Genomic DNA, 24853 nt, shown 5'->3' with positions numbered 1-24853 from the left:
AAGGAGGTCAGACTATGATCTCTAAGCTTCTTGCAGCTCTGACATTCTCTGAGTTCTCTGTATATAAGTGTAAGGAGCAGAGTTCTTGGCCCAGTTTCCCATTTCTATGGAAATATTACTAAATTTCTCTGAGGGCAGCTAGTTGGCAAAGTGGATAGAGCGTCAGGCTTGGAGTCAGCATAGACCCGAGTTCAAATACAGCTTCAGACACTGTCGCTGTGTAACTTTGGGCAAGGTTTTTTTGAAGAATATTCCAATTTTTGTTTGTCTCAGTTTCCTCATCTGTCAAATGAGCTGAAGAAGGAAATGGCAAAGCACTCCTGTATCTCTGCCAAGGAAACCCCAAAAGTGGTCCTGAAGAGTCGACTAACTTAAAATGACTAAACAACAAATATTCCTGTGATCTATGAGTGCAAGTCATGGAAACTGAGACCCAGAAAGGGACCTTAGAGTAGTTTGACACAGGTCACACACAAATAAGAAGAAAAGAAGCATTCATTAATTACCTAGCATGTGTCAGGTATTGTTAAGCATTTTACAGATATTATCCTATGACCCCCACAATAATCATGTGAGGTAGGTGCTATTATTATTGCCATTTTTCAGTTAAGGAAACTGAGGCAGACAGAAATGTGAATGACTTATGCAAGGCTTCTTAGCTAGTGTCTGTAGGCACATTTGAACTCAGGTCTTCCTGACTCCAAGCGCAAAGCTGTATATACTATTCCATCTAGTTGACATAAGTGATAGTTATAGAACTTGCAGGTCTTCTATCTCCAAGTTCAGAATTCTTCCTATCACACCATTCTGGGAACAAGGAAGGTTTCTGAGGGAAAAGGTGCAATCTGAAGGTGAACTTGAGAGCATCTGGTGCTTCCAGGCCTCTCCCCACCCCCTCAGATCATCAGATTCTCATTTTCTACATGAAGTGTAGTATTCACTCAATGCTTCCATCCAGCACTGGAATCCTCAGGTTCCCTCTCTTGGATATCCAAGTTCTAGCGTGTTTGTTAAACATTCATTCCTGATATTTTATAGTCGCAGCCTATCTAAACCTTAGCGTACACTCTTGAGAAGTTAGTTGGGACACACCTGGAATTTAGAATGAATCCTACTGTTTTGATTTCCTGCTATAATTTAACTATTCTGGGGAAATCAGGGACATTTGTATGTTATACACTACCTTGAAATACTCTTTCTGTAGCTAGAGCCTGCCTCCCTTTCCTCTATTACCTGAAATCCTCCCATTAGACAATTATTTTCCTTGAAGTCAATTCCTGGCCTTGTGATTAACTGGTTGTGCAATCATAAGCAATCACTTCTCTTCATTGATCCTCAGTTAAAATAAGAGGAGAACTAGATCATCTTTAAGGCCTCAGACCTGTGATCATAGTGTTCTCTGATTCTGTAAGAGCCATAACTAAAGAGGGGTGATCAGAGCTTTGTCCCAAGGCACCAAAATTTAAAAAATGCAAAAATCAAACACAAGCACTCTAGCAACAGAGATGTCACTAGAGTTATAATGCTCCCTCCTGTCCAACTGAATTTATCTTAATCATTTATTATTTTCAAATAAATTATCACATTGATTTGAAGGTACAATTTGAATTATTTGCCCAAGGAGACATTTTTAGGTATTTGCCCCATCGTCAAAGCTCCCAGTTATAGCTCTGATTCCGTGACATTCCTGACTTGCCACTTTTGTGGGATCATCCTTGATATTCAGTCCTGACCATAAGCTTGTTTTTCCCTTCTCATTTACCTGAAATTCCTCTTTCTTTCTCTCTCTCTCCAGGAGCAGGAAAAGGAGGCCAGAAGCAGATCAGCCTACATCTCCACACTCCCCAAATCTCCCCCGTGGGGGAGGGACTTTGATGAAGACAAGGATGAGGATGATGAAGGCTCCCCAGGGGGCTGTGATCCTGCAGCTGGAGGCAGCGGCAGCTCTTTCCACAGACTTGTCTTCTAGGGGCCTTAACCCCAATCCCATGCACTCTTCCTAGTCCCCAGCCTGCTCTGATAATCCTTCCCTTGCAAGGCCACTTCAGGCCCCTTATTCTTTAGGCAAGACAAGATGGGATGAGCTCAGATTTCACCATATCAACTTCTCCCCAAGCCCTGAGGACTTAGGTTGGACAGGGTCCTATCTTCAGAGGAAGCAGACTTGTACTTCCTAAACCCAGACCTGTTCTTCCTTCCCTAGCTTCCTAGCAGGATTAAGAATAATGGGAGAAAGTTAAGGAGAAGTAGATTTCAGCTCACTTCTTAACAATCAGAGCTGTCTAATCATGGAGCAGGCTACTTCTCCATAGGGAGTGAGCTCCTCATCAAGACAGATATTCAAGCAGAAGGCAGATGACCACTCATTGGGGACATTGTAGAGGGGATTTCTATTCAGGTACAATTAGACTAGATGACCTCTGAAGTCCCTTCAAGCTCTGAGATTCCCTGACGACACCTTCCAAGGGAAGGACATCTAAGGAGGAGGTTCTGACCCTTTTCTGAGGGGTAGAGGCAGAAGTTAATGGTTCGCGCCCAGCTTAAGGCCCATGGGAGCGTGTGCTTCTGGCCCATTTGCTCTAGGAACTAGATCAGGACTTGAGTCTTGAGAGAGTACCCCAGCAAAAAACATGTAAAGGTCCATTCAAACGCCATATAAACAAATGTTCTCATTGATTCCACTGGAATACCTGCTGTGTGATAACAGCTATTTCAGGTTCCTACAGTAATAATTCTTTGACTCAAGCACATATGGTACCTACCAGTCAGAGACAAATGCTTTTTCCCCTGGACCTGGTTTATGTAAGTTATATTCTATTACAAAAGTACATGATCAGGTTTGGGAAGAAGCCTTCATAGTTCTAATGTGCTGCAATCATAGAGCATTTGTCCCTTTATCCCTTTTCCTTTTTCTCTTTCTCCCCTTAGACTTCTCAACTCGCAAATAATGTCATCATTCCCGGATAACATACCCTGGACTCTCAAAATTGGGGAGCATGGAGGAGGATGAATGAAGGAGTGTGATGTCATTGTAGCCTTTCTTTTCCCTCTAGTGCAGAGGGACCCACAGACCTCCCCTCCTTCACCCCACCAACAGTTCCATGGATAGATCTCAGAGTGTTCATGAACTTGGATGGGAGAAAAAAACAACCCAATTCAGACACATCTTATTTGCATTCACCACTGAATTCAGCATTTCCTTCAATTATTTTAAAAGCATGACTCTGAGAAGGGGGTCTATTATAAGCATTACTGAGAGTACCAGAGGGGTCCACAACACCTAATGGTTAAGCCTCTCTAATTCTAGCATGTTCAGCAGAGCACTTAATTTAATTGACTCGCTCATTCCAAAAGGCCTCAATGGAATCATAGGATCATTACTGAACAATCAAATTTAGAGCTGTAAGAGAACAAATCTAATCTAGCCCCTTTACAAATGTGGAAACTGAGGTCCAAGAAGGGAACAAAGCCAGGATTCTTTACCAGCTTTTGCCAGTTGGATGTACAGTCTGATGGAGAATAACCCTGCGCACTCACCTCTATAACCCTCCAACCTCTTCTCTAGGACAGGGGAGATCCAGCCTGGTCAGATCCCTTGGCCCTGCTTAAAATATGGCAGATTTACCCAGGATGCTATTTATTTTACTAAGAGAAAACATTGCCTTTTGCATTTAGAAGAGAGTAGTGGTGACCCAGCAAATGGTTCCCTTTGGGATGTAACAGCTACATTTCTGTGATCCTTTCCCCGTCGATTTCCCATCTTATTCCATGGGGTTAAAGCTGGAAGGAACCCTGGAAACCAAAGAGAGTCAGCACTGAAAGGACCTTAGTCCAATCTCATTTTACAAATGAGGAAAGGGAAGACCTCCAAAGGTGAATGACTTTCAAAAGATACTCACAGGTAGAGCTGGGATTCACACCCAGAGCCTCTGATCCAGCATTTTCACTAAAACCACAAAGCTTCAGTTTATCCCTTCAATTTCCGAGTCACATTGGTGGTGGGGGGTTTTTTATCCCCGTTTTATAGATGAGCAAACTGAGGCTGAGCAAGGGGTTGATCTGAGAGTGCCCATTTCCAGTTTACTGTGGTGCCTGATCAGCCCCTTCAAGTTGTCCATGTTAAGATCCTTGTATTTTTTTCTTTTTTAAATTGGGGAGATGGGGGAGCATTTTATACTATTAGCTTAATATGTATACAGGATTTGGGAGTTCAGTTATTTGCTCCATATGCAACATTGAGGAAGTTGCATCCCTTCTGATCTTCATTGTCCTTATCTCCCAACTTTTTTGTAAGAAAAGCTGGAGTGCAGCATGACTGAGCTGCCATTATCAGCCATTTAGCACAGTAATAAGGGGGGTTCCATTGAGAGAGCTGATACTCTAGCTACTGAGGATGCTGACACTGATGGGTTGCTTGAACTCAGGAGTTCTGAGATGCAGTAGGGATAAAGCTGACCAGGGGCCCAAGGAAGTCTGACACTAATTGGGTGACCCTGTCCTTAGGTCCCTCTTTCACAGCCCAGCCCCTTAAATGGCTTATGGAGAAGTAAACTGACTTTGGTCAGAAACCGATCAGCAGGTCCTTGCCTTCTGTGCAGGTCACTGGTAAGGTTGGGGGGACCCGGTCTTGAACTAACAAAAACCCCACCAAACAAAATTAATAGGTGGGATTTCAGGGGTTAGGTCACAGGCCTGGCAAGCTCTGATTTTGTTTGATGTAATAAGTGAGTGGGGAGGTCTGTAGCGGGAGTAACTGCAGGGGAAGGGGGAGGAAGGGCACGTGGACCTAGAGGGAGGCACTGAGTCCAAGGGTGCTCTCCTCTCCCAAAGGGTGTAGATAAATTTTGTGAACATCTTTCCCCTATGCTAAGCATCCTGTTCTCTTTTTTTACCTTCCAGTCTTGGGTTTCCCACAATCCAATTTTGGCTTTACTTTCCTGGGGACAGTGACACAAAAATAAATTCATGATTTCATTGCAGCTTGATAAGTCGTTCCCAATCTTGCTCACCAACCAGGTTTTCTTCTCTATTTAGGGGAGCTGCCCCAGAATGAAATGGGCTATAGGTAGTAAGTAGTGAGTACTTCAACAACTATTTATCAAAAGGTCTGATATAGGAGACTTAAGGCTGGACTTCAACATGTTTAAAAAAAAAATCAAAAACTTCCTGCCCTCAAACATCTTCTATTTCATAGAAGGGGGCCAGGATGGGATGGGAGGCTGACATATACACAGGCTTAGTGTGATGATGAGAAAAGGAGCCTGAGGGCTAAGGGCTTTAGGGGCAGTTTCAGCTAGGGGATCACTAGATGAATATGTATCAGGGTTGGATTGTGGATTAAATTCTTGTTCTGATAGTGAAGTAGTCTCTGAAGTTCATAGGAATGAAATCTGGAAGAGACCTTGCAGCTGAATGGTTTAGGTCTTTTTACTGAGGAGAAAACAGGCCTGGGGGCTAAAGTAATTTGCCCAAGATCACACACACGTAGCAGAGCTGGATTTGAAACCAGTTTTGAGATCCTATGGGCCCAATCACTGCTTCTTTCCTTGCCTAAGTTACCTGGGAGGGGGAAGACCCAGCCTCGCCAGTTGGAGCTGGCATTTGGGCCAGACTCGGGACCAGGAATTCCTCACCTGGGTCCTAATCCTGACTCTCGTCACTGATGGTGTGACTTCAGGTAGATGGTCTGTGACTAATGCAATATTGGGTACAGCCTATCATGGGTAAAGTTTAAGAGAAAGAGTGCTCCTAGGCTTCAGGCAGAGGGAGCAATTATTCTCTTCACCTTTCTTGACAAGAGAGCAAGAGGAATAAAATTCTCAGCAGTGAAACTGCAGGCTGGCCATTTCCATGTACAGTTCTGTCATGCTCTCCATAGCAATCCTGCCAGGGAGTGTTGGTCAGGCCTGAGTGAGAACCGTATTACCCTCATTTTCTAGAGCAGGAATCAGAAGAATTAGAAGCAATGATCATACAGCTAATATCAGAGATAGGAAGGGGACCTCAGGCAAGTCACCAGGACTCTCATTTTAAGACTCGAAGTTCAGTGCTCTTCTTACTTCTACAGAAAACCTTCATAATGGGGCAAAGCTCTTCTTGCCCTCAATCTATCAACAAGGAACAGTAGAATCACTCCCAGGCTGGGCCCCAGACAGACTATGTAAGCTATGAGACTATGCTGAGAGTCTCAGGATAACTATTCTCCTCCTTCACCTTCTTCCTTATCCACTGGAACTGAGGAAATACTAGAGGTCCAAGCTTCGAGAAAAAGCTCTCTGTTCCTCTTCTCCAGCCTTCAGTCAAAACCACAGTATTCACTCCTAACTGTCCTCATTAGGGACAGGCTGAAGGGAAGGGAAGAGGAAAGGAATTTGGAAAAGAGTTCAGGAATGACTCAATCTCCCCGTCTGCCCTCTTCTGTGAAACAGTAGTGCTATCTTCCAGTCAAAATTCCTGGTTCTGATACGAGGGGGGTCAGTGAGATGTAATAAAACTTCCCCTGAACCTCAGTTTTGTCATCTGCAAAATGGGGATATCATTGACATTCCTGCCTTCAACTGGTTTGTGGAGGGAAGTACTTTGTAAACCATAAAGCATTACAGAAATGAATACTTAATTAACGGATGGAGAGGTGAGATGATGATTACACTGAGGTAAGATGATTACACACAGAACTGAAACAAAGTAAGGCCAGAGAGAGAGAGAGAAAGAGAGAAGGGGGAGTAAGTAAGGCCCTGATAAGAAAGGAAGAGGAGAAAATGGGGGCTTCTGAGAGTTCTCAACTAGGGGAGAAGAATTCATCATGGCAACACCAGAAGACGCAGGGATGGAACCTGGATGGACAGCAGTCTATGATGGAAGGAAAATTTTAGCTCTGCCACTGGTGGCCCATCAAGTCCTTTCAAAAAGCCTCTCTTAGCCTCAGTTTCCTCATCTGTTAAAAAAAAAAAAAGGGGGGGGATGAACTAGATTGACCTCTTAGGCCATTTCCCATTTCTGTCCATCATCCATCCTATAATTTACATAGTAAGCAGCAATATTGGACCAGGCTCAAGCCTTGGCTAAGTGACTTCCAGTAAATCACCTCGACTTTGGCCTTGAAGTCTCTTCCTCTGAACCATGGGGATGCTCCTTGCACTGCCTACCTCCTAGGGCCTTTGTGTGAACCTTAAAGCACCCCAGACTTGTGAGCCTCATTCTGTGACGGTGGCTGGGGCCCTTAGCCTCCGGCGACCGTTCGCATCAGACACAGACAGACTCAGTGGGTTTCTCTCTGCCTTTATTCTCGCCCTGCTGCAGTTAACAAGGGGATTCACTTTCACTGGGCCTGTACCATATTTCATCAAAGGCAGAAACATTAGCTACATTAAACCCATTTCCCACCCTCCTCCCCCTCCCACCCCCAACCTCAAGACCTACTTACAGGATAAATACATGTTACAAATGCTGTTTCTTCATCTTCTTTTAAAGGAAAAGAATAAATTAATAATTTAGGCCATTGGCCACCAACAGCGATTTGAGGAAACGTGTCCATTTTCAACAGTTAACATCTCAGGTACACAGTGCACTACATCCATTTCTCCTCCTTTTTTGGGAGGGGGATTCAGGGAAGGTTTCCCACAAAGACCACTACTATCCCTTCCCCTTTGTACCCCTAGAAATGGTTCTAAGTTTCAAGACACAGACACCAACACCAATAAGATACGAGTGCAGAACTGGGTATGTCTTCATGGGACAGCCCTCCAGGTGACAGTCTTACAGGTTCCTCTGCAGTCATCCCCATCCCACCCCAAGCCACAAGTCACGGTCTTTCAGATCTCTTGGGTCCTTCCTGCTCTTTGCAGAATCCAAGAATGTTACAGCAAAACCAAACAGAAGCTTAGAGATCATCCAGTCCATGGAGGGGAAGGGAACTGGGAAAGAAGGACCTTTCTATCTTTCTGCTGGCCTGGGTTTGAGGGTTCACTGTAGTTTTCCATTCCCCTCACCCTGCTCCTGAGTGGAAGAGAGGATGACTCCTTTACTCCCACCCTTGTCCATTTTTCATCGCTCTGTCTTGATCCCAAGGGCTGTAGCTAGTGTGGCCACAGCTCAGGACTATGGCTCTCTATTCACATATTCCATCCCCCTAAACATCTCTATTACCCATTATAAATAAGGCCTTCCAGGGGAAATAGATGCAAGGTAGATGCTTTTTTATAGAAAAAAAAAAAAAAATGGTCTCTCCTAAAGCCAAGTCGCTGGAGAAACTCCTGCAATCTGCATCGAGCTGTACAGCCTGTAGATGACTCACCAGTAGGTATATCCACCTATTCCCTATCAAGCAAGACCCAAATACTAACCCTCATTCTGTGTATTTGTGGGAGTGGGGAGGGGACGAAAGTTGAGGAGCCACAAAACTTCAAATCTTGTAGTGGTGGGGTGCCACTGAAATCAGAAGAGAAAGCCAAACTTTTTGGTTCCTCAAGTGAAGGCTTGGAGGGGGATGATGGAGTTTTCTCAGGCCATCAACACAGCTTGGGCCCAAATAGCCTAACTACTGTCCCCAGCTGTTTTCCCTAAAGCAGAAAGGTTCTTCCCAGCGGGAAGCTTGCTGCTCTTTATTGGTGTGTCTCAGAGTCGGAACAGGTGCTCCCAGGAGGGAGCCTCCTTGTCTATGGGGTGAAACAATTGGTCTCTAGTCACAGGCTCATTCCTTTCCCTTAGCACCAGCAAAACTCATCCTTTTACCAGACAGTGCTATGGCAGAGAGCATCTCAGTCAGAATGTTTGAACTGAAGGGCCTTAGGCCACTGAGTCTGAACCCCTTGTTTCCCTGGGCTTCCCCATCTCGGGGCCTCTCAAACTAGGTTGGGAGAACGCAACTGCTTTATCACAATCAAAGCTAAGCAGCCACCAGGAAATACGGTTGGGACTGATTGCTAATTAACAGCTAGCCATTTGGCCTTTTTTTTTTTCCCCACTTTCATATTAAAATAATTTTTTGGGGGGAGAATTGGCCAGTGTTTCTCAGCATCGTGAGGCAGAATTCTGCTTTCTTCTCCCAGAAGATGAACCCTCAGCCTCTTCCATTTCTAACAAAGCCATCCGAGCTAAGAACAAGGAAGGAGCCTCTCCCTGCCCTTCCTAAGCACGGGCTCCCAGGCTGACACTGTAAGGCAGGGAAAGGAGTAACTCAGAGGAAACAGGCCATGACATGGCCAGAGCCAACTTAGCTTCAACCCTAGTCCCACGAGGTAGGTTGCTTTTACCCCATTTTTGTGATGGGGGAACTGAGGCACAATAGGATAATGTGTACTTGATCTAAGGACCTGAAGCCTTGGAGGTATGTTGCAAATTAGCTAATCCCCTTGGGTGCTGGGTATCTTGGAGGTGTTAGGTGTTGGGCTCCCCTATTTTTCAATCCTTTTCCTCCACTAGATTTGGTCCTTATTTCCTAGTGTCCTGGCCAATAGGAAGGTGTGAGAGGAGAAGTGTGTGTGTATCCATCTGTCCGGGGATCCCCTAGACTATTCCCCTGAAGTCCTGAAAGAGATAGTTGTGTGGACTAGTGAGAAAAGCACTGCTCTGGGTTTGAGTCCCAGCACTACCACAAGAAGTACTGAGACAGTTAACTTTTCTAGGCCTTGATTTCCCATCTGTAAAGTAAAGAGATTGGACTAAATGGTCTCAAAAGTCCTGTCCAGCTATAAATCCTATGAAAATTACAAATAATTGAGTTTATGAAGAGTAACTCATCATCACCACTAGACACCCCCCTCTCTGCCTCTCAGAGAAAGCTCTGGCTCCTAAGCCTTGCAAGAACACTGTTCTATCAGAGCTGCAAACCAGGCAGACCCCCGGAGAAGACTAATTACCTCCTCCATCCCACCTGGGCCCAATCTGAGGCACATCGTACATGTTCCTTAAGGGCTTCCATTTTTTGACATGTATCCAGAAGACTTCTTCTTCCCCCCTGCTAAAAAAAAATTCTGGGCTTGGTTTTGAGGATTTTTGCCGTCTCCTGAGTAGGGACACAGGGAAAATATCCAGGTTGACCTTGAAATAGACTTCATCCCAATCCTTGAAACCTGTACAGATCCCCTGTACAGAATTACCCCAACAAACCCCACATCTCCCTTATACAACACATCAGTCCTATCTACATTTCCTCTTTTCCATGTAACATCCATTGTCTCCTTTGCTGCATTTCTTCTATGACCTCCTTTCCCCGAGTGATTTCTCCCATTCACATAACATCAACAACATTAACAAATACACACCTGGTGCATTTTAACTGGGCATGTGACATTACCCCCATCCATATTAATCCACTCCCATAAAGTACCTCAGATTCTTCATTAACCTCCAAAAGCTTTCCTTCCATCACACCCCTCCTACTTTTCATCGGCCTCATTCCTTCACTACATTCTCCCTCCCATGGCTGCGCGCTCTCCCTTCTAACACTACGGACATCCAAATACTGTGTCTGTCCTCCTGCCTACGGTATGTCCACTCCATTCCCCAGAGTCCCACCCTCCAAAGTGTACAAAGGAACCCCGTTAATTCTAGCCCCAAGAGGCCTATGAGTGCGGCTTCCTGCTGAGCAGGGATTCTCCATTCCAGAAGAGGCCTCGGTACACTCATCCAGTCTCACAAATCTGTAGTTTCAATGTCCACAGCATCCAGGTGCTTGATATCTTGGTCTTGATTTTTCGTCCCCCTTGGTCTATTCTGCTTCTCCCCATCCTGGGTTGCTGGAAGCAGTTCCCCTGGAGGTGGGACATTGTTAATATCAGCCGAATACCAGCTGCTCCCTGGTGTTGAGTTTCCTACTCTTAGAACCAGCCTCCTTGGCCAAGACAGGTAGGCCCTGGACCTGGGGAAGGGGATCTCCCTGCTTCTGGGGATTCCCAAACAGAGCAGGCAAGGGTCCCCTACCAAGAAAGCCACCTCTAACCAAGATTCCCCATTTCTTCTCTCTTGGAAAATGTGTCCCAGCCTAGAGGGCCAAGCTGGTAGAGTCTTAAACACATTATATCAAGACTGAGAGGAGAGAGGAAGTCAGGGAGCAGGAGGCTGTGACATAGAGCGAGTCGGGGGCTCTGAATTCTAGATCCCCAGGAGGACAGCCAACCTTGGCTTAGAGGAAAATCCTAGGAATAGGGAGCTAGAAGCAGAGGCAGAGACTTTTCAGCGAAAGCTTGGGAAGGAGAAAGGCAAGGGCAGGTAGATTCTGGGCATTTTCAGTATTGCTCAAAGGTGTGGTCCTGAGCTGGTGCCCAGAGGCCAAAGAGACAGCTTTATCCATCCCCTCAAGCACTTCTTCCCCTATTTTGGCCTCAGGAGAAAGAGTCTAAAAGGCTGGGCCCAAGGAGCAGTCCAAGGATCCCAAGGAGGGGAGAAGGAAGGCAGGAAGAAGTCGGCTACAGGGAGACCCCTTCCCTGGGTTCAGGGCCTGCTCTGCCCTTCACAGCTTGCCCCCTTTGCTGGGCTCTGAGGACTGCCGGACATCTGTCCACTCTTGCATGGTGCTTTGCAAGGCCTGGGTCTTCTCCTTGTCCACTTGCACGTAATCCACTTTTTCATCTGATGTGATGGATGATGTAGATGGCTGTGGAGTGGAAACACAAATCAGTAGAAGTCCCAGGGATGCAGACTGCCTTTCCTCCAAGCAGAAGCTTCTCCTTTCATTTTCCTCAGCTGATATATATATATATATATATATATATATGTACACACACACACACACATAATATATACACACTCATATACACAGATACACACATATGTATGTTTATATTTTTATTTATATGTGTTTTAATTACATGTTTTAACTATATGTATGTTTTATATGTGTTCATCTATCTATCTATATGTTTTAATATCATTTCATTGGTACAGAGAATTCCTGATAAAGAAAGGAAGTAACTCAACGAATGCAGGTCACTATCTTCTCTACAAATTAGGGTCTAAGAAAATCACCTGATGCTCTGCAAAGTTAAATAACTCACCCTAGATCACAGAACCAGAACTTGTGTGAGTCAGGCTAGCTTTGAATTCCCTACTCCATAACTGCTTCGGATGGCTAAGAGCCTCCAAGGCAACCATTGCCATAGGCCCCCATGCTTCTCTCTGGGCTGGGGCACTGGTGGAAGGAAGGGAGTGTGAATGAGCCCCCATCTGTCACTTCCATCCCCAACAGGCCCACCTATGACTGTTGTGGGCAAGGAAAGCACTGCAGACTTGGGCTAGTTTGAGCAAATGGAGCCCCTGGGGACAAGAAAAATATAAAATCAGTTTTCAGGACTATAGCAGGGAGTTCCTGAAACTCCAAGAAATCTTCCTCAACTAGTTAGATGGCCTCAGGAACTGCCTTTACCAGGAGTGTACCAGGATGGCTTGTTTGAACCCTTGGGACCTGAGTAATCCATTGCACTAGATGGGGATCCATGAACAGGACAGTGCAGCTTCTTCATCACAGGACTGGTATTAGAAAGTAATTCAAAAACCCATAAAGCAAACCTCACATAAAGTAAAGGATTATTATTTGACTAGAAGTTTACTTCCCTGCTCATAGTGCTCTGCTGATGTCACACTGACTCCCTGCCCAGCCAGTCCCTGGGATCCTTGCCCTCTTGGTACCTTTCGGTGGGGGCTGGGCGAGCTTGGCTGGAAATCCAAGGCTAAGTAGTCCACACTGCCTGTACTCTTCTTGGGAGCAGGACTGTTTGTGCCACTAGGAACAGGGGATGCTGACACAGGATTTTGCTGTAACAGAGAGACAAGAGTGGAAAAGAGCATCAACAATTAAGGAAAAAAATTCCCTCTAAGACCGATTCCTAGACCAGAAATGGAAGGAGGCAGGACTCAAGGGGAGAGAAATAAGAAGGAAAGAGGGTTGGGAGGAAATCAATCATTTTGTTTGCAAGGGGAAAAAAAATGCCCTGAAATCTTCTATGAATCAATTCAGTACAAGGAAATTAAATTTAAACATATTAGCTGCTCCCACCCAAGTAAAAGGCCTGATTCTCCCTGTCATGTTTGATTACGACCTGGAAGGAACTCTGCCCACTTCCCCTCTCTTGCCCCACCACCCTCCCAGCTCTGAAAGGCTCTTTCAATGGAGCAAACTCTCTGGCAGGCTCCATTATTTAAGGACCAGTAGAGAAGTTCATCCACAGGTTCATCTTTCTGCCATCAGCATCTCATTACATTGCCAGCTGAAGAGAGGAGGAAAGACATCCCCGGCACCCATGAGGTCCCAGATCCCAGAAGGATTGAAAGATGAAGGCCCTCCCGTGGAACTCTCTAATACACTTGTCATTTAATATTATGCGTCAGATCTTTCAGCTCTAGAATTCATGCCCCGAGTGGAAGGGACCTTGAAACAGAGAACGAAAAAGACCTTAGGACAAAAAAAGGACCTCGGAGAATGACAAACGTAGAAGGGACCATTGGAGCCACATAATTTTCTATTAACCAACAGTTCAAGAGTGACCATTTGGTGTCCAAACTTGTGTCATAGAATCGAGGAGATCAGAACCAAAGGAGATTAAGAAAGAAAATATTAAAACTGGAAGAGACCTTATAACATAAAATAGTAATAATAACAAACAACAATAATGGAGATTTACATAGTATTCTACAAAGCAATTTGAGCTGGTTGGGACTTAAAATATAGCATGTTAAAGAGAAAAAGGATCTTCGCATACAGAATGGCAGAGCTAGAAGGACCCTGGAGGGCATCAAAGGCCAAACTCTTCATTGGTTCTAAGGGAGGAAGCCACTTTCTAGGCCTGGGACCCTTATTCCCAGTCTGGAGAGCACTCAAGAGAAACTTAGAACATTCCCCCAGACCTCACCAACTCTCCCAATTTGTGAAGCTTATTGAAAATAAAAATTATTTGTTTGCATATGTCATTCTCACCCCACCCCCCAATGGACTGTAAGCTCTTTGAGGTAAAAAGGCATTTCACACGCTTCAGTATTCCCTTTCGTGCCCAGCACAGGGCCCTGTACAGACATTCATTAAAAATTTGGTGAACGCTTTATTGACTGCCTGGATCCTTGTGATGGCCACCCAGCATCACAGCACATACAGTCCATACAGGACATCCAGATCAGGCAGTCTGCCTTGCTGCACTCAATGTGCCTCTTTCCTAGTCCCCTCTCAGACACTGTCTTCCCAATGGTACTTACCATGGGGACATAATTCTCCTCACTGTCCCCTGAATCGGTGCTGGTGATGCTCTGGGTGGAGACGGGACGGCAGGACTGGGAAGAGCTAGCATTGAAGGTATGACTGTTCATGTAAAGAGGAAGACAAAGTTAACACTATAAGGGCCAAGCATGTTAAATGATGCCTTTTAAAAGATATTTAAGCTTATTAAGACTTTGTTATGTCTAACTCACATGTCAAGGCTTTTTCCCTTATCTTTTATAATTAAGCATTCTAAAGACAAATTTTATTATTAGCACCCTAAAGGATTTTTCAAATAAGAAAAGAAATAAACTATATTATGGTACTTAAAAAGATCAGATGTGTTAAATGACACAAATTGGTCCTTAATGTATTCTTAAATTCTGGTCCTTTTAGAATCAAAGGCTCCTAGGATCATTATTTCTTAATACATTAAGAGTACAAAATGCTAGGATTTTAGAATTTAACAATCTCAGAATTCATTTTCAAAATTTAAATTATACAATCTTAAATATTAAAATTTTTGCATCACAAAATCTTAGGGTGATTTGAATTGATGTTGCCTCTGCTCTTCTTGGACATCCCACAGGGGTGCAGTAGGGATTAAAAGAGGAATACACTGATATTGATAGTTAGTGTTATGAAACTCAAGTGCCCTGTCTAGATGACACTGATTACTATAGACCAGGGGACTCCTGGAAAAATTACAAGAGTAAGAGGATACTTGCATAGTAATCAAGGAACATATTAGGTGGGTGCTTAGGCCATGAATTAAACAGTTATCACTCAAAGACAACCATGCTGAATATGGGAAAGGCTAACAGGTGCTACATTTGAATTACAAAATCCTAAGTGTGAAGAGGGATGTTAGAAAGCACCTAATCTAACCCTTCGATTTTATTCATTATTTTTCAATCCAGTGACTGAATGATTATTGTTAACATTCAGTTAAACTTTGGTTCCAAAAATACTTGCCAAACATTTTTGAAATGTCAAGTACTACATCCATGTGAACGGTTGTCAGCATCGGTGAAAGCATCACTGGCATAAACACAGCCATTTATTTATCTTCAAAGCCCCCTGACATATAAACGCAGACATTTGAATTCAATTCATCCTCAAACTGTGCACAGGACTTTGTATTTTCTTCAAGTGATTTCATATACCCCACCTTGACAGACCTTCCTAGCAGACCAGGGACATGAACTAGCCATGGATCTCTCTCTTATTTTCCCTTTTAACAACTGAGGACATGAGACAACAGGGAAGGCAAAAGACAAAGAAAGGACAGAACTAGGACTAGAATCTGTGCTTCAGCTTTCTTCCCTTGCCCCACCATCCTCCTTCTCAGTCCCCTGACCCATAACCCACTCACATTGCCCTAGACCAAGACTTCGTGACCGGGGACTTAAAGGGAAGCTCATCGATGACGGTGTTATTTCTCAAGTCCAGAGGAGTCGGTTTTGCTGGAATAGGAAGAAATAGAGGGCAGTTAATGAGACAAGGATGTTATCTTTGGTGTTGGAAAGCATCGCAGATTTTCAGAGCAGGAAGCAACAGAAGAGAACCTTATTCAGGCCATTGCTTTATCTGCTTAACACCAAGCCCCATCCCACCTAGGAAAACTCCAGGTTCACTACTGTGAAAATGCAACTTCTTAGAAAGAGCAGTACTGGGGTGTATCCATCCTCACCTTTCCGGTCAGGTTTGAGATTTCGGTTGACGGGGGGAGGTTGGATCTCACTTCCCCGCCCTGGCCCCCGATGGACGGGCAAAGCAGAAGAGGAGAAGCTGAGATGGTCAAAGTGATGAGGCCCAGGGCTCATGGGAATGTAGACACTCTGAGAATTGTCATTAGCTCTCTCCATGGCCAGCAGGGAGGAGGACCCAGGGTTCATGGGCACATAATTGTCTTCTGAATTGGAGCTGTCTGTGTGCCCCATGGCGGCTTTCCCTGCCTAGAAAGAACAAAAAGAGACACAGGAAATGTCACTGCAGGGGAAAGAGGGGAAAGAGGAAGGGCAGGTTCAATCCTGTGTGGCTGGCCATCTCCAGGAGGTTGAGAGAAAACCTCCTTCCTGACTCCACAAAACAAGAAGAGATGGAGCTGTAACCGGAAGGATTTAAGTTAAATAAAGGTTTCATTGTCATTCCTAAAAATGAAATAAATATTAAACTAAAAAGGAAATAATGAAATCACCCATATGCAGCTTGCCTATTTATCTATCCAGTCCCAAAGCCTTAATAGGGCTGGGAGTAAGAGAAGACTCTCCCATAAAGAGATGTTGCAAGTGATTTTACTTGGTAAGTATGATTCTGCAAGGATGATATTTCAGAATTTCACAATCTCCACACTCCGTTACAACTCCTCATATGGGGTCACAAGCTTTAAGAAGTTGGAGTCTAGGTCAGGCGGGGGGGACCAAGGGGAAGGGGAAGGGGAAACAAGCATTAGAGCCAGCTGGTCCCACTTACCACAAATGAGTTAAATCCATCATTGACAGACTCTGAAGACTGGCCACCTTGTGGATACTCATATGTCTCACAGGAAGAGGCTATGACACAGAGATGACAGATTAGTATGTACCTGCCTTAGGACTCCATTGTTACCTTTCCAATCATCTCTATCCTAACAACACTCACAGGTTCCCCGGAGTTACTCCCTCGCCCAAATGTCTTACAAATCCAAGTCTCAGCTCAGAGTTGGACACCCTCAGTGTGGCATAAAAGTGCTGGGCTTTGAGTCTTGAGAGAAAACTAAATTTGTTTCTTTTTCTTTTTTGGCTTCTTCTACTGTTTATTTCTTTACATAAAGGACATCCTTTTCATTGCTAAACTCTTCCCAATAAAAACAATGGGAACACCTGCACCTCACATTCAGTCATAAAAGCTGGCTTTTTGATAGGCTCAGACACACTTTACATATATCATTTCAGTTGAACTTTAAGAAATTTATGGCTATTTATGCAATATGCTTATAATTTCAGGGATGTCAGGATACTCATTCATACTATCCATAAGTTAGATATATGTGAGCTGATAATCTAATCCATGAAGATTAATCGATTTTTTATGTCTATTTTCCTTTTTTCTTTTTCCTTCCCTCCATCTCTCTCTTCCTTTCCTTTTTTCTTTCTCTCCTGCTTTCCTTCCTTCCTTTCCTCTCTCCCTTTCTTTCTCTCCTGCTTTCCTTCCTTCCTTTCCTCTTTCTCCCTTTCTTTCTCTCTTGCTTTCCTTCCTTCCTTTCCTCTTTCTCCCTTTCTTTCTCTCTTGCTTTCCTTCCTTTCTTTCTTTCTCTCTTGCTTTCCTTCCTTCCTTTCCTCTCTCCCTTTCTTTCTCTCCTGCTTTCCTTCCTTCCTTTCCTTTCTCCCTTTCTTTCTCTCTTGCTTTCCTTCCTTTCTTTCTTTCTCTCTTGCTTTCCTTCCTTCCTTTTCTTTCTTTCTTTCTTTCTCTCTTGCTTTCCTTCCTTCCTTTTCTTTCTTTCTTTCTTTCTTTCTCTCTTGCTTTCCTTCCTTCCTTTTCTTTCTTTCTTTCTTTCTCTCTTGCTTTCCTTCCTTCCTTTTCTTTCTTTCTTTCTCTCTTGCTTTCCTTCCTTCCTTTTCTTTCTTTCTTTCTTTCTCTTTGCTTTCCTTCCTTTTCTTTCTTTCTTTCTCTCTTGCTTTCCTTCCTTCCTTTTCTTTCTTTCTTTCTCTCTTGCTTTCCTTCCTTCCTTTTCTTTCTTTCTTTCTCTCTTGCTTTCCTTCCTTCCTTTTCTTTCTTTCTTTCTCTCTTGCTTTCCTTCCTTCCTTTTCTTTCTTTCTTTCTCTCTTGCTTTCCTTCCTTCCTTTTCTTTCTTTCTTTCTCTCTTGCTTTCCTTCCTTCCTTTTCTTTCTTTCTCTCTTGCTTTCCTTCCTTCCTTTTCTTTCTTTCTTTCTCTCTTGCTTTCCTTCCTTCCTTTTCTTTCTTTCTTTCTCTCTTGCTTTCCTTCCTTCCTTTTCTTTCTTTCTTTTTTTCTCTTTTTCCTTCCTTCCTTTTCTTTCTTTCTCTTTTGCTTTCCTTCCTTTTCTTTCTTTCTTTCTTTCTTTCTTTCTTTCTTTCTTTCTTTCTTTCTTTCTCTTTCTTTCTTTCTTTCTTTCTTTCTTTCTTTCTTTCTTTCTTTCTTTCTTTCTTTCTTTCTTTCTTTCTTTCTTTCTTCTGTCTTCTTTCCTTTCTTCCTTTTCTTTCTTTCTCTCTTTCTTCCTTCTTCCCCCCCTCCCTCACTCTCCCTCTTTTCCCCTAAATTCATTTCTTGACAGTGACACTATCTTAAGTGAAACATCACATTTCCTCTGAGTTTAGGTTTCTTAAAATGTGAGATAGAATAACAACACTTGCATTCTTTGCCTCATGAGGTTATAGAGGAGAGCACATGGTAAATCTTAAACTGGAAAAATGGGAATTGTTATCATGTAAATGATATTACATCATTATCCCCATCCTTCTTTTTCTTCTGACTCTCCTTAGCTTCCTCCTATGAAATCCTAAATGCCAACATCATGTACATAGGCTCCATCTTGTAACTTCTACTACTTCATAGCTGAATCTTTTTCTTCAATTGGATAGTAAATTTCTTAAGGGCAAGGACTGTACTTTTTTTAAAGCTCTATATACAACACAGGCGATTAGACAAAGTCTTTCCTCATTGGATAAAGATTGACTGAATGGCTGCTATCAAAAGGACTTCAGTCTATTTTGGTTGATGGTCCAATAGTTCAAGGAGTTACTAAGTCAGAAGTCAAGAAATCTGGTTCTGCCATTGACTTACTATGTAATTGGATAAGTCATTTAAACTCTCTAATCCTCAATTTCCTCATCTGTAAGATTTGAAAGGCAATAAAATTCATTCTGGTTCCATTACAAAGCTAATGTAAATAGTAGCAGAATTTTGGACCAAACCCAAGCCTCAGATTTCACCTATTTAGGGAATTCCCAGAAGAGGAAAATCCTTTTTACCAATATAGATCAACACCTCAGCTTAGCTCAATGCTGGGCATATAGCAGGTGTAAATGTTTATTAAATTGAACTTATGTTCTTGTAGGATCAAAGCTCATTTGTGTCAGAAATAGGACTTGAATCCAGATCTTCCTTTCTGCCTCTCCTACCATGAGATAATGGTGCCCAGGCTTGTTGGTGGGATGTATCTGTCTCCTAGGAGCCATCCAGGTCAAGCAAGAGTACAGCCACACTTAGAGGTCTGGCCACTATGAATGGACGTTTTCTGCCACAGGATGATATGGCCTGTGTGACTGTGCAAGTCACTGTACTGTTTATCCCAGTTTCCTCATTTACAAAATGACTGAGATTGAATAGTCCCTGGGGTCCCTCCCAACTTTAGATCATAGATCTGCCGAGTCATACAAATCATCTACCAGGTTGTGAAGAGGCTGTGACATACATTGGTGCAGGGTATGTTTATAGGAGAATCATAAGATCTTTAGGATCCATATAGAGCCATAGGATCTATAAAATCCCATAAGAATTTTAAAAGATCCTATGATTATCCTATAAAATCCTCTATTAAATTACAACTACTGGGAAGGCAGACAGTGTGTCTTACTATCTTTGTAGAATAACCCTAAAAGAAGACCTGTTAATAGGGGGCTGCTCGTGGAGTCAGGATAACAGGCCACCCGGTCAGTTCTCTGAGACTACAAGTTGTAGCCAGGTAGAGATCTGCATTGTGGTGGGGAGCTTCATCTCCGGGAACCAATAAAATCCCAGGCCCAGACAGAACTAGCCAATCATAGAGAGTTTTAATGTTTCTAAAGCACTTTTTTCCCACCCTGGGAGGTAGGTAGTTTGCAGCTTTATGGTCCCCATCTCACAGATGGAGTTCGTTGGGCTTGGAAGAGCGAAAGGATATGTCTAAAGTCCCATGGACCGTGACTACAATGCCAAGCTTAGTGGTCTCTCTGCCCATAGCAGGTTCTACATGAACACTGATCAAATGGAATGGGGGAAGGAGAAGAAATCAGAGAGAAACTGCCTAGTTCAGCACTTGGCACCTCCTCCCTCACCAGCGCCCTGTGCCTAAGTGCCCACAGGTGCCCATAGCTCCCTAGGGCCGCCAGCCCTCCTGATTCTTCCTGGCCCTGAGCCTTTCCCTTCCTCCCTCCAACTTTCCAGTTGGGTGTATTACTCACCTCGGTGGAGACGACTGTTGTCCACCGCTGGGAGAGTGTTACGTCGAGGGATGGTGGCTGCGACGGAGACCGTCCGGCCGCTCTCTCCATTCTGGGTCCGCTGTTGGGGGCTGCCCCAGCGGGGAGTCTCTGCCTGGCCTGGCTTGGGGGGCCGAGGTGGGGGAGCCACCAAGGGGTCCCCAGAGGGCCCTACTGCCAGGGCATTATGGTTCTTGTCCAGTGTGAACGTCCTGGGGATCTGATAGGCTGAGAGTGGGGTTCCAGGGGCATCAACGTTGTCCAGCAGGAGGTCCCCAAACTCCCTACACAGGGTGTTGTTGGGGGTCTTGAAGGTGTACACCTCATCGTTGTCTGTCTCGGAGCCGGTGAGGCTGCCTTTGGTGTGGCTGGCGGCATGGGAGGCCAGGCTCTGAGGGAGGTCGTAGGCGCTGTCCCGGAACTCCGAGGTATGCCGATTGGGCTTGGGCAGGCTGTAGAAGCCGTGCACTTGGCCACTGACGCCATTCATGCAGTGCCCGTTACCCTGGGCAAGCTTCTGCACGGCCGTGTCACTCCTCATGAAAAAAGAAGCCCTGGTGCCCTGGGAGAAACTGGCGCTCCTGAGAGGGAGAAAGAGGGCACTGGCTGAGAGGGGGCAGGAGAGGAGAAAGGACCACCAACGGAAGGCAGAACTCTAGATTTGGATCCTGACTCTCCTAACACCATGGGTCGGACAAGTCATAGCCCTCTGTTAGCCTCAGTCCCCACAATGTGAAACAGCACGGCAGAGTGAACAGAGCACTGGACTTGAAGGAACACCTGGTTCAAATTCCACCTCAGACACTTAGTATCATGTGATCCAGGTAAATCACTTCAGTTTCCTTGTCCATAAAATGCAGCGGTCAGGCTCAGTGGCCTCTCAGATCCCTTCAGACTAAATCTATGCTCCTTAGATCCGGAGATTGGGGTTGTGAGGGAAAGGATCAAAGAAAAACACATCCTTCCAGTCTAATCTCACAATTACATCAGCTCCAGGCACTTAACACTTGCTGTTATTGACAGATCTTGTGCTTCCTTGGTGCAATCTCTTCCTCATACCCTCCTTCACTCCCTGCTCCCTGCTAGTCCAAGTGCCCCCCTCCTCTGGGAAGCCTGCCGGGACCACCATCCTGCTGAAAGCCACAACCTTACATGATTCCTAAAGTTGGGCAAGACTCCTAGGCTCTCTGGTCCAAGTGTCCATGAACATCCAAACACCCACCACATCCACAAGAAGTCATGCAGCCTCTACTTGAAAAGAACTAATGATGGGGGAATTCATGCTCCCTGGAGACAGCCTATTCCACAGTGCCCTTCTACCACAAAGACTGTTTCTCTACAAGGGTCACACATACTTGGACTCTTCCTCCTCCTCCTTTCAGAGGGTACTCTGCCCACCTCTCTCCAGCTGATTTTTATCTTTCAGTCAATGAACCTATAAGTATTCAAATGTGTGAAACACTATACTAAATCCAGGGGCATAAAGCCAAAAGCAGAATCTACCCTCAATGTACTCAAGCAAGGGACAACATGTAAAGAACTCATTATATGAGATACAGATAAGTAAAAATAAATATAAATAATACATATTATATATATATATGCACACAAACACACATATATATATATATAAATAAAATACAGATAAATAAATAAAGGTGATTTCGAAGGCAAAGGGATGACAATAAATGGGATCAGATAGCGGGGTGGTGCAGTGACAGAGTTCTAGGTCTCACGTAAAGAGTTCAAATCTGGTCTTGGACACTAGCTGTGTCTACCTGCCTTAGTTTCCTCATCTGTAAATAAACTGGAGAAGGAAATGGCAAAACATCCCAGTATCTTTGCCAAGAAAACTCCAAATGGGGTCACAAAGAGTCAGACATGACTGAAATGATTGAAGCACAAAAAGAGCAAAAAAAGTTTTAATTTTAAAAAAGGGATCAGGAAAGGCTTTCTGCAGAAAGAGAGATGGTGAGGAAGTATGTCATTCCAGGGATAGGGGACAGCTAGTGCCCAAGCACAAAGTCATGAGGTGGAGTTAGAGATGGAGTGCAAAACAGCCAGCGTTCCTGGCATCCTCAGGGTTGGGTGGAAGGGCTACGAGTTTAGAAGCTGCTGAGTCCCTGTGGAACTGAATCCTGGACTCGCAGAGCCCCCAGAGGGGGCCGTGGAAGGCATTTGTCCCAACCTTCTCCTTAGGGGCAATCTCCTTTTACACCAAGGGATCGTTCAGTTTCTTCTGACCTGGCACCTCTCCCAAGGCAGGGGAGTGAGCAGCTGTGATCCCAATCCTTCCCCACCCCCAGACAAGCTCTCCCTTTCCAAATCCTAGACAGATGCTCACAGATATAAACGTAGACACACACAGAGAAATATAAACACAGGAACATACCCACTAAGACATAGAAGACATAAACACAAATACACAAATGATGACAAGGGAATTAAAAGTACACACACACACACACACACACACACACACACACACACACACACACACCCCAGCCTGTATTGTTAAGCTATAGTCCTCTACATCTAGCTTGGTCCATGTATAATTTCTGGTTAGAACAATGAAGGGGGGATGTATGACTCTGCCAGGCTTAGGTCCCTCATATGTAAAATGAGAACAACAAAAGCCCTTATCTCACAGAACTGTGAAGAGCAGATAATATTTATACAGTTCTTTGCAAATCTTAAAATATCTCATATGTAAATGTGAATTTTTGTTAATTTCATTAACAATGTCCAAATAACTATTTAATATTTCCAGAAAAGATAGCATATTTTCCCAAGAAAACTCCACAAACCAATTTGGGATTTGCTCACCCAGACAACCTGGATTAGACTTACTCATCCATCACTACAACCACCAATGCTCTTTTTTCTTTCTTTTCTGAACTAGTAGGCCCAGAAGTGTTCTAACCACATTACAAAGTAATGAATTAGAGCTATCTCATTAAGTAGAACTATTCAATAAAATAAGATCTTTTACACAGCACTCCGATGTCTGTTTCTCTCCCTTCCTCATCTCTATTTCTGTCCCCACCCTTCTCCTTCTCCTTCCCTATCTCCCCCACTGTTGCCCACCCACCAACAAAGACATATACTCCCACCTACCCCAAGCACCTGAAGGGCTGCCATGAAAATGTAGCTTTGCTCTGTTCTGCAGGATCCCACAAAGCAGAGCTAGAGCTATGGAGGGGGTGGAAAGTGGGATGGGGTGCTCAGCTGCAAAGGCAGCTCAAAAAAAAAGGATTAAAAACATCTTCATCATTACTGGTGACCAAAACGGGATTGGGCTGTCTTATTAGATTGATGGAATGCCTTTAATAGATGCTAGATTGCTGGGAAGATGAAGAAATTCATTCTCATTTCAGGTATTGTTTGGACCGAATGACTTCAAGATCTTGATGATTATTTTTGTGTATAACACAGCCACATACAAATGTACACATACATGCACAAAATCAGACAAATTTACAGTCAGAGACACATCCAGAGCATACACATACACACAGAGACGTAAACAAATACATACAAAGACACAAAGAGATAAGCAGACACATACAGGTAGACATATACAAACCCACATAAACATAACCATCGAGGTATGTGGGTTGATCCACCCACAGTTGACTTATATTGGCATGTTGGCATTTTCCCAAATGGTCCCAAATGGTGTTCCTGATGTTCCCAGGTTGCTATTTGGACAAGCACTTGGTTAAACTTATTGACTTAGGAAAAAGCTCCTGCAGATGAAAAGGAGTGGGTGGGAATGTCTGGCACCCATCACTGACAGCAGGAATAGCATTTTCCCTGGTGACACGCCCAAGACACCAACAGCACTGAGGATGACAGGACTCAGCAAGCCCTCTCTGCCCTTGGATAGAAAAATAGAAAAAACTAGTGCCAACAAAACACCTCCAGAATGCTAGATAGATGGCAGGTTTTTTGAAAATTCACCATGTCCTAAGCCACTAAATTCTGGAATACAAATCCAATCAAAAATATAGGATAGCTAGAAAAGGGGAGATGCAAGGGAGAAAGGGCAGAAGGGAGAAAAGGAGGAAGGAAAAAAGAAAGGAGGGAGGGAGTAGGAAAGAAGGGAGGAAAGGAGGAATGAAGAAAGGAAGGGAAAGAAGAGAAAAAAAAGGAAGGAAGAGAGAGAGGGAGAGAAAAAAGAAGGAAAGAAGGGAGGGAGAGAGCAAGGAAGGATTTATGGGAAAGGCACTGTGCTTAGAGCTTTACAAATATGTGATTTGATCCCCACAACAACCCTTAGAAGTGCTATAATTATACCTTTCTTATAAGTGAAGAAATTGGAGCTAATAAAGGTTAAGTACTCTGCCTAAGCCAAACTTGAAGTCTTCCTGCCTCCAGACCCAATGTGCTATCTAGCTGCTTCTAGTAAACAGTAGATGATAGATAGTGATAAATAAGTTGCCATAGCAGCTAATGATGTTCATGGTACTAATTTACATTTTTAAGAGA

General features: G+C 44.0%; 2 protein-coding genes across 5 annotated transcripts in view; one reads left to right on the top strand and one right to left on the bottom strand.

Annotated features, from left to right (window-relative positions):
- USP35 (ubiquitin specific peptidase 35) overlaps window positions 1-5104 on the top strand; it is a 62549-nt gene extending 57445 nt beyond the window's left edge. The window contains 1 exon segment of the mRNA XM_074303970.1: window positions 1796-5104. Within this exon segment, the coding sequence (XP_074160071.1) occupies window positions 1796-1969 (174 nt within the window). The 3' untranslated portion in view covers window positions 1970-5104.
- A 2158-nt stretch (window positions 5105-7262) lies between these two features.
- The window catches only part of GAB2 (GRB2 associated binding protein 2), a 250645-nt gene continuing 233054 nt past the window's right edge, over window positions 7263-24853 (bottom strand). For all 4 annotated transcript variants that reach the window (XM_074303967.1, XM_074303966.1, XM_074303969.1 and 1 more), the window contains exons 4-10: window positions 20345-20943; window positions 16658-16737; window positions 15876-16140; window positions 15558-15648; window positions 14182-14284; window positions 12625-12750; window positions 7263-11593 (exon numbers count right to left, since the gene is read on the bottom strand). In XM_074303967.1, the coding sequence (XP_074160068.1) occupies window positions 11450-11593; window positions 12625-12750; window positions 14182-14284; window positions 15558-15648; window positions 15876-16140; window positions 16658-16737; window positions 20345-20943 (1408 nt within the window). In that variant the 3' untranslated portion in view covers window positions 7263-11449. The remainder of the gene's footprint in view (window positions 11594-12624; window positions 12751-14181; window positions 14285-15557; window positions 15649-15875; window positions 16141-16657; window positions 16738-20344; window positions 20944-24853) is intronic.

Source organism: Sminthopsis crassicaudata, chromosome 3, assembly GCF_048593235.1.
Source record: "Sminthopsis crassicaudata isolate SCR6 chromosome 3, ASM4859323v1, whole genome shotgun sequence".
Classification (NCBI taxonomy): domain Eukaryota; kingdom Metazoa; phylum Chordata; class Mammalia; order Dasyuromorphia; family Dasyuridae; genus Sminthopsis; species Sminthopsis crassicaudata.
Note: the sequence above shows the minus strand (reverse complement) of the source record. Positions and strands in the feature narration are given on the sequence as shown.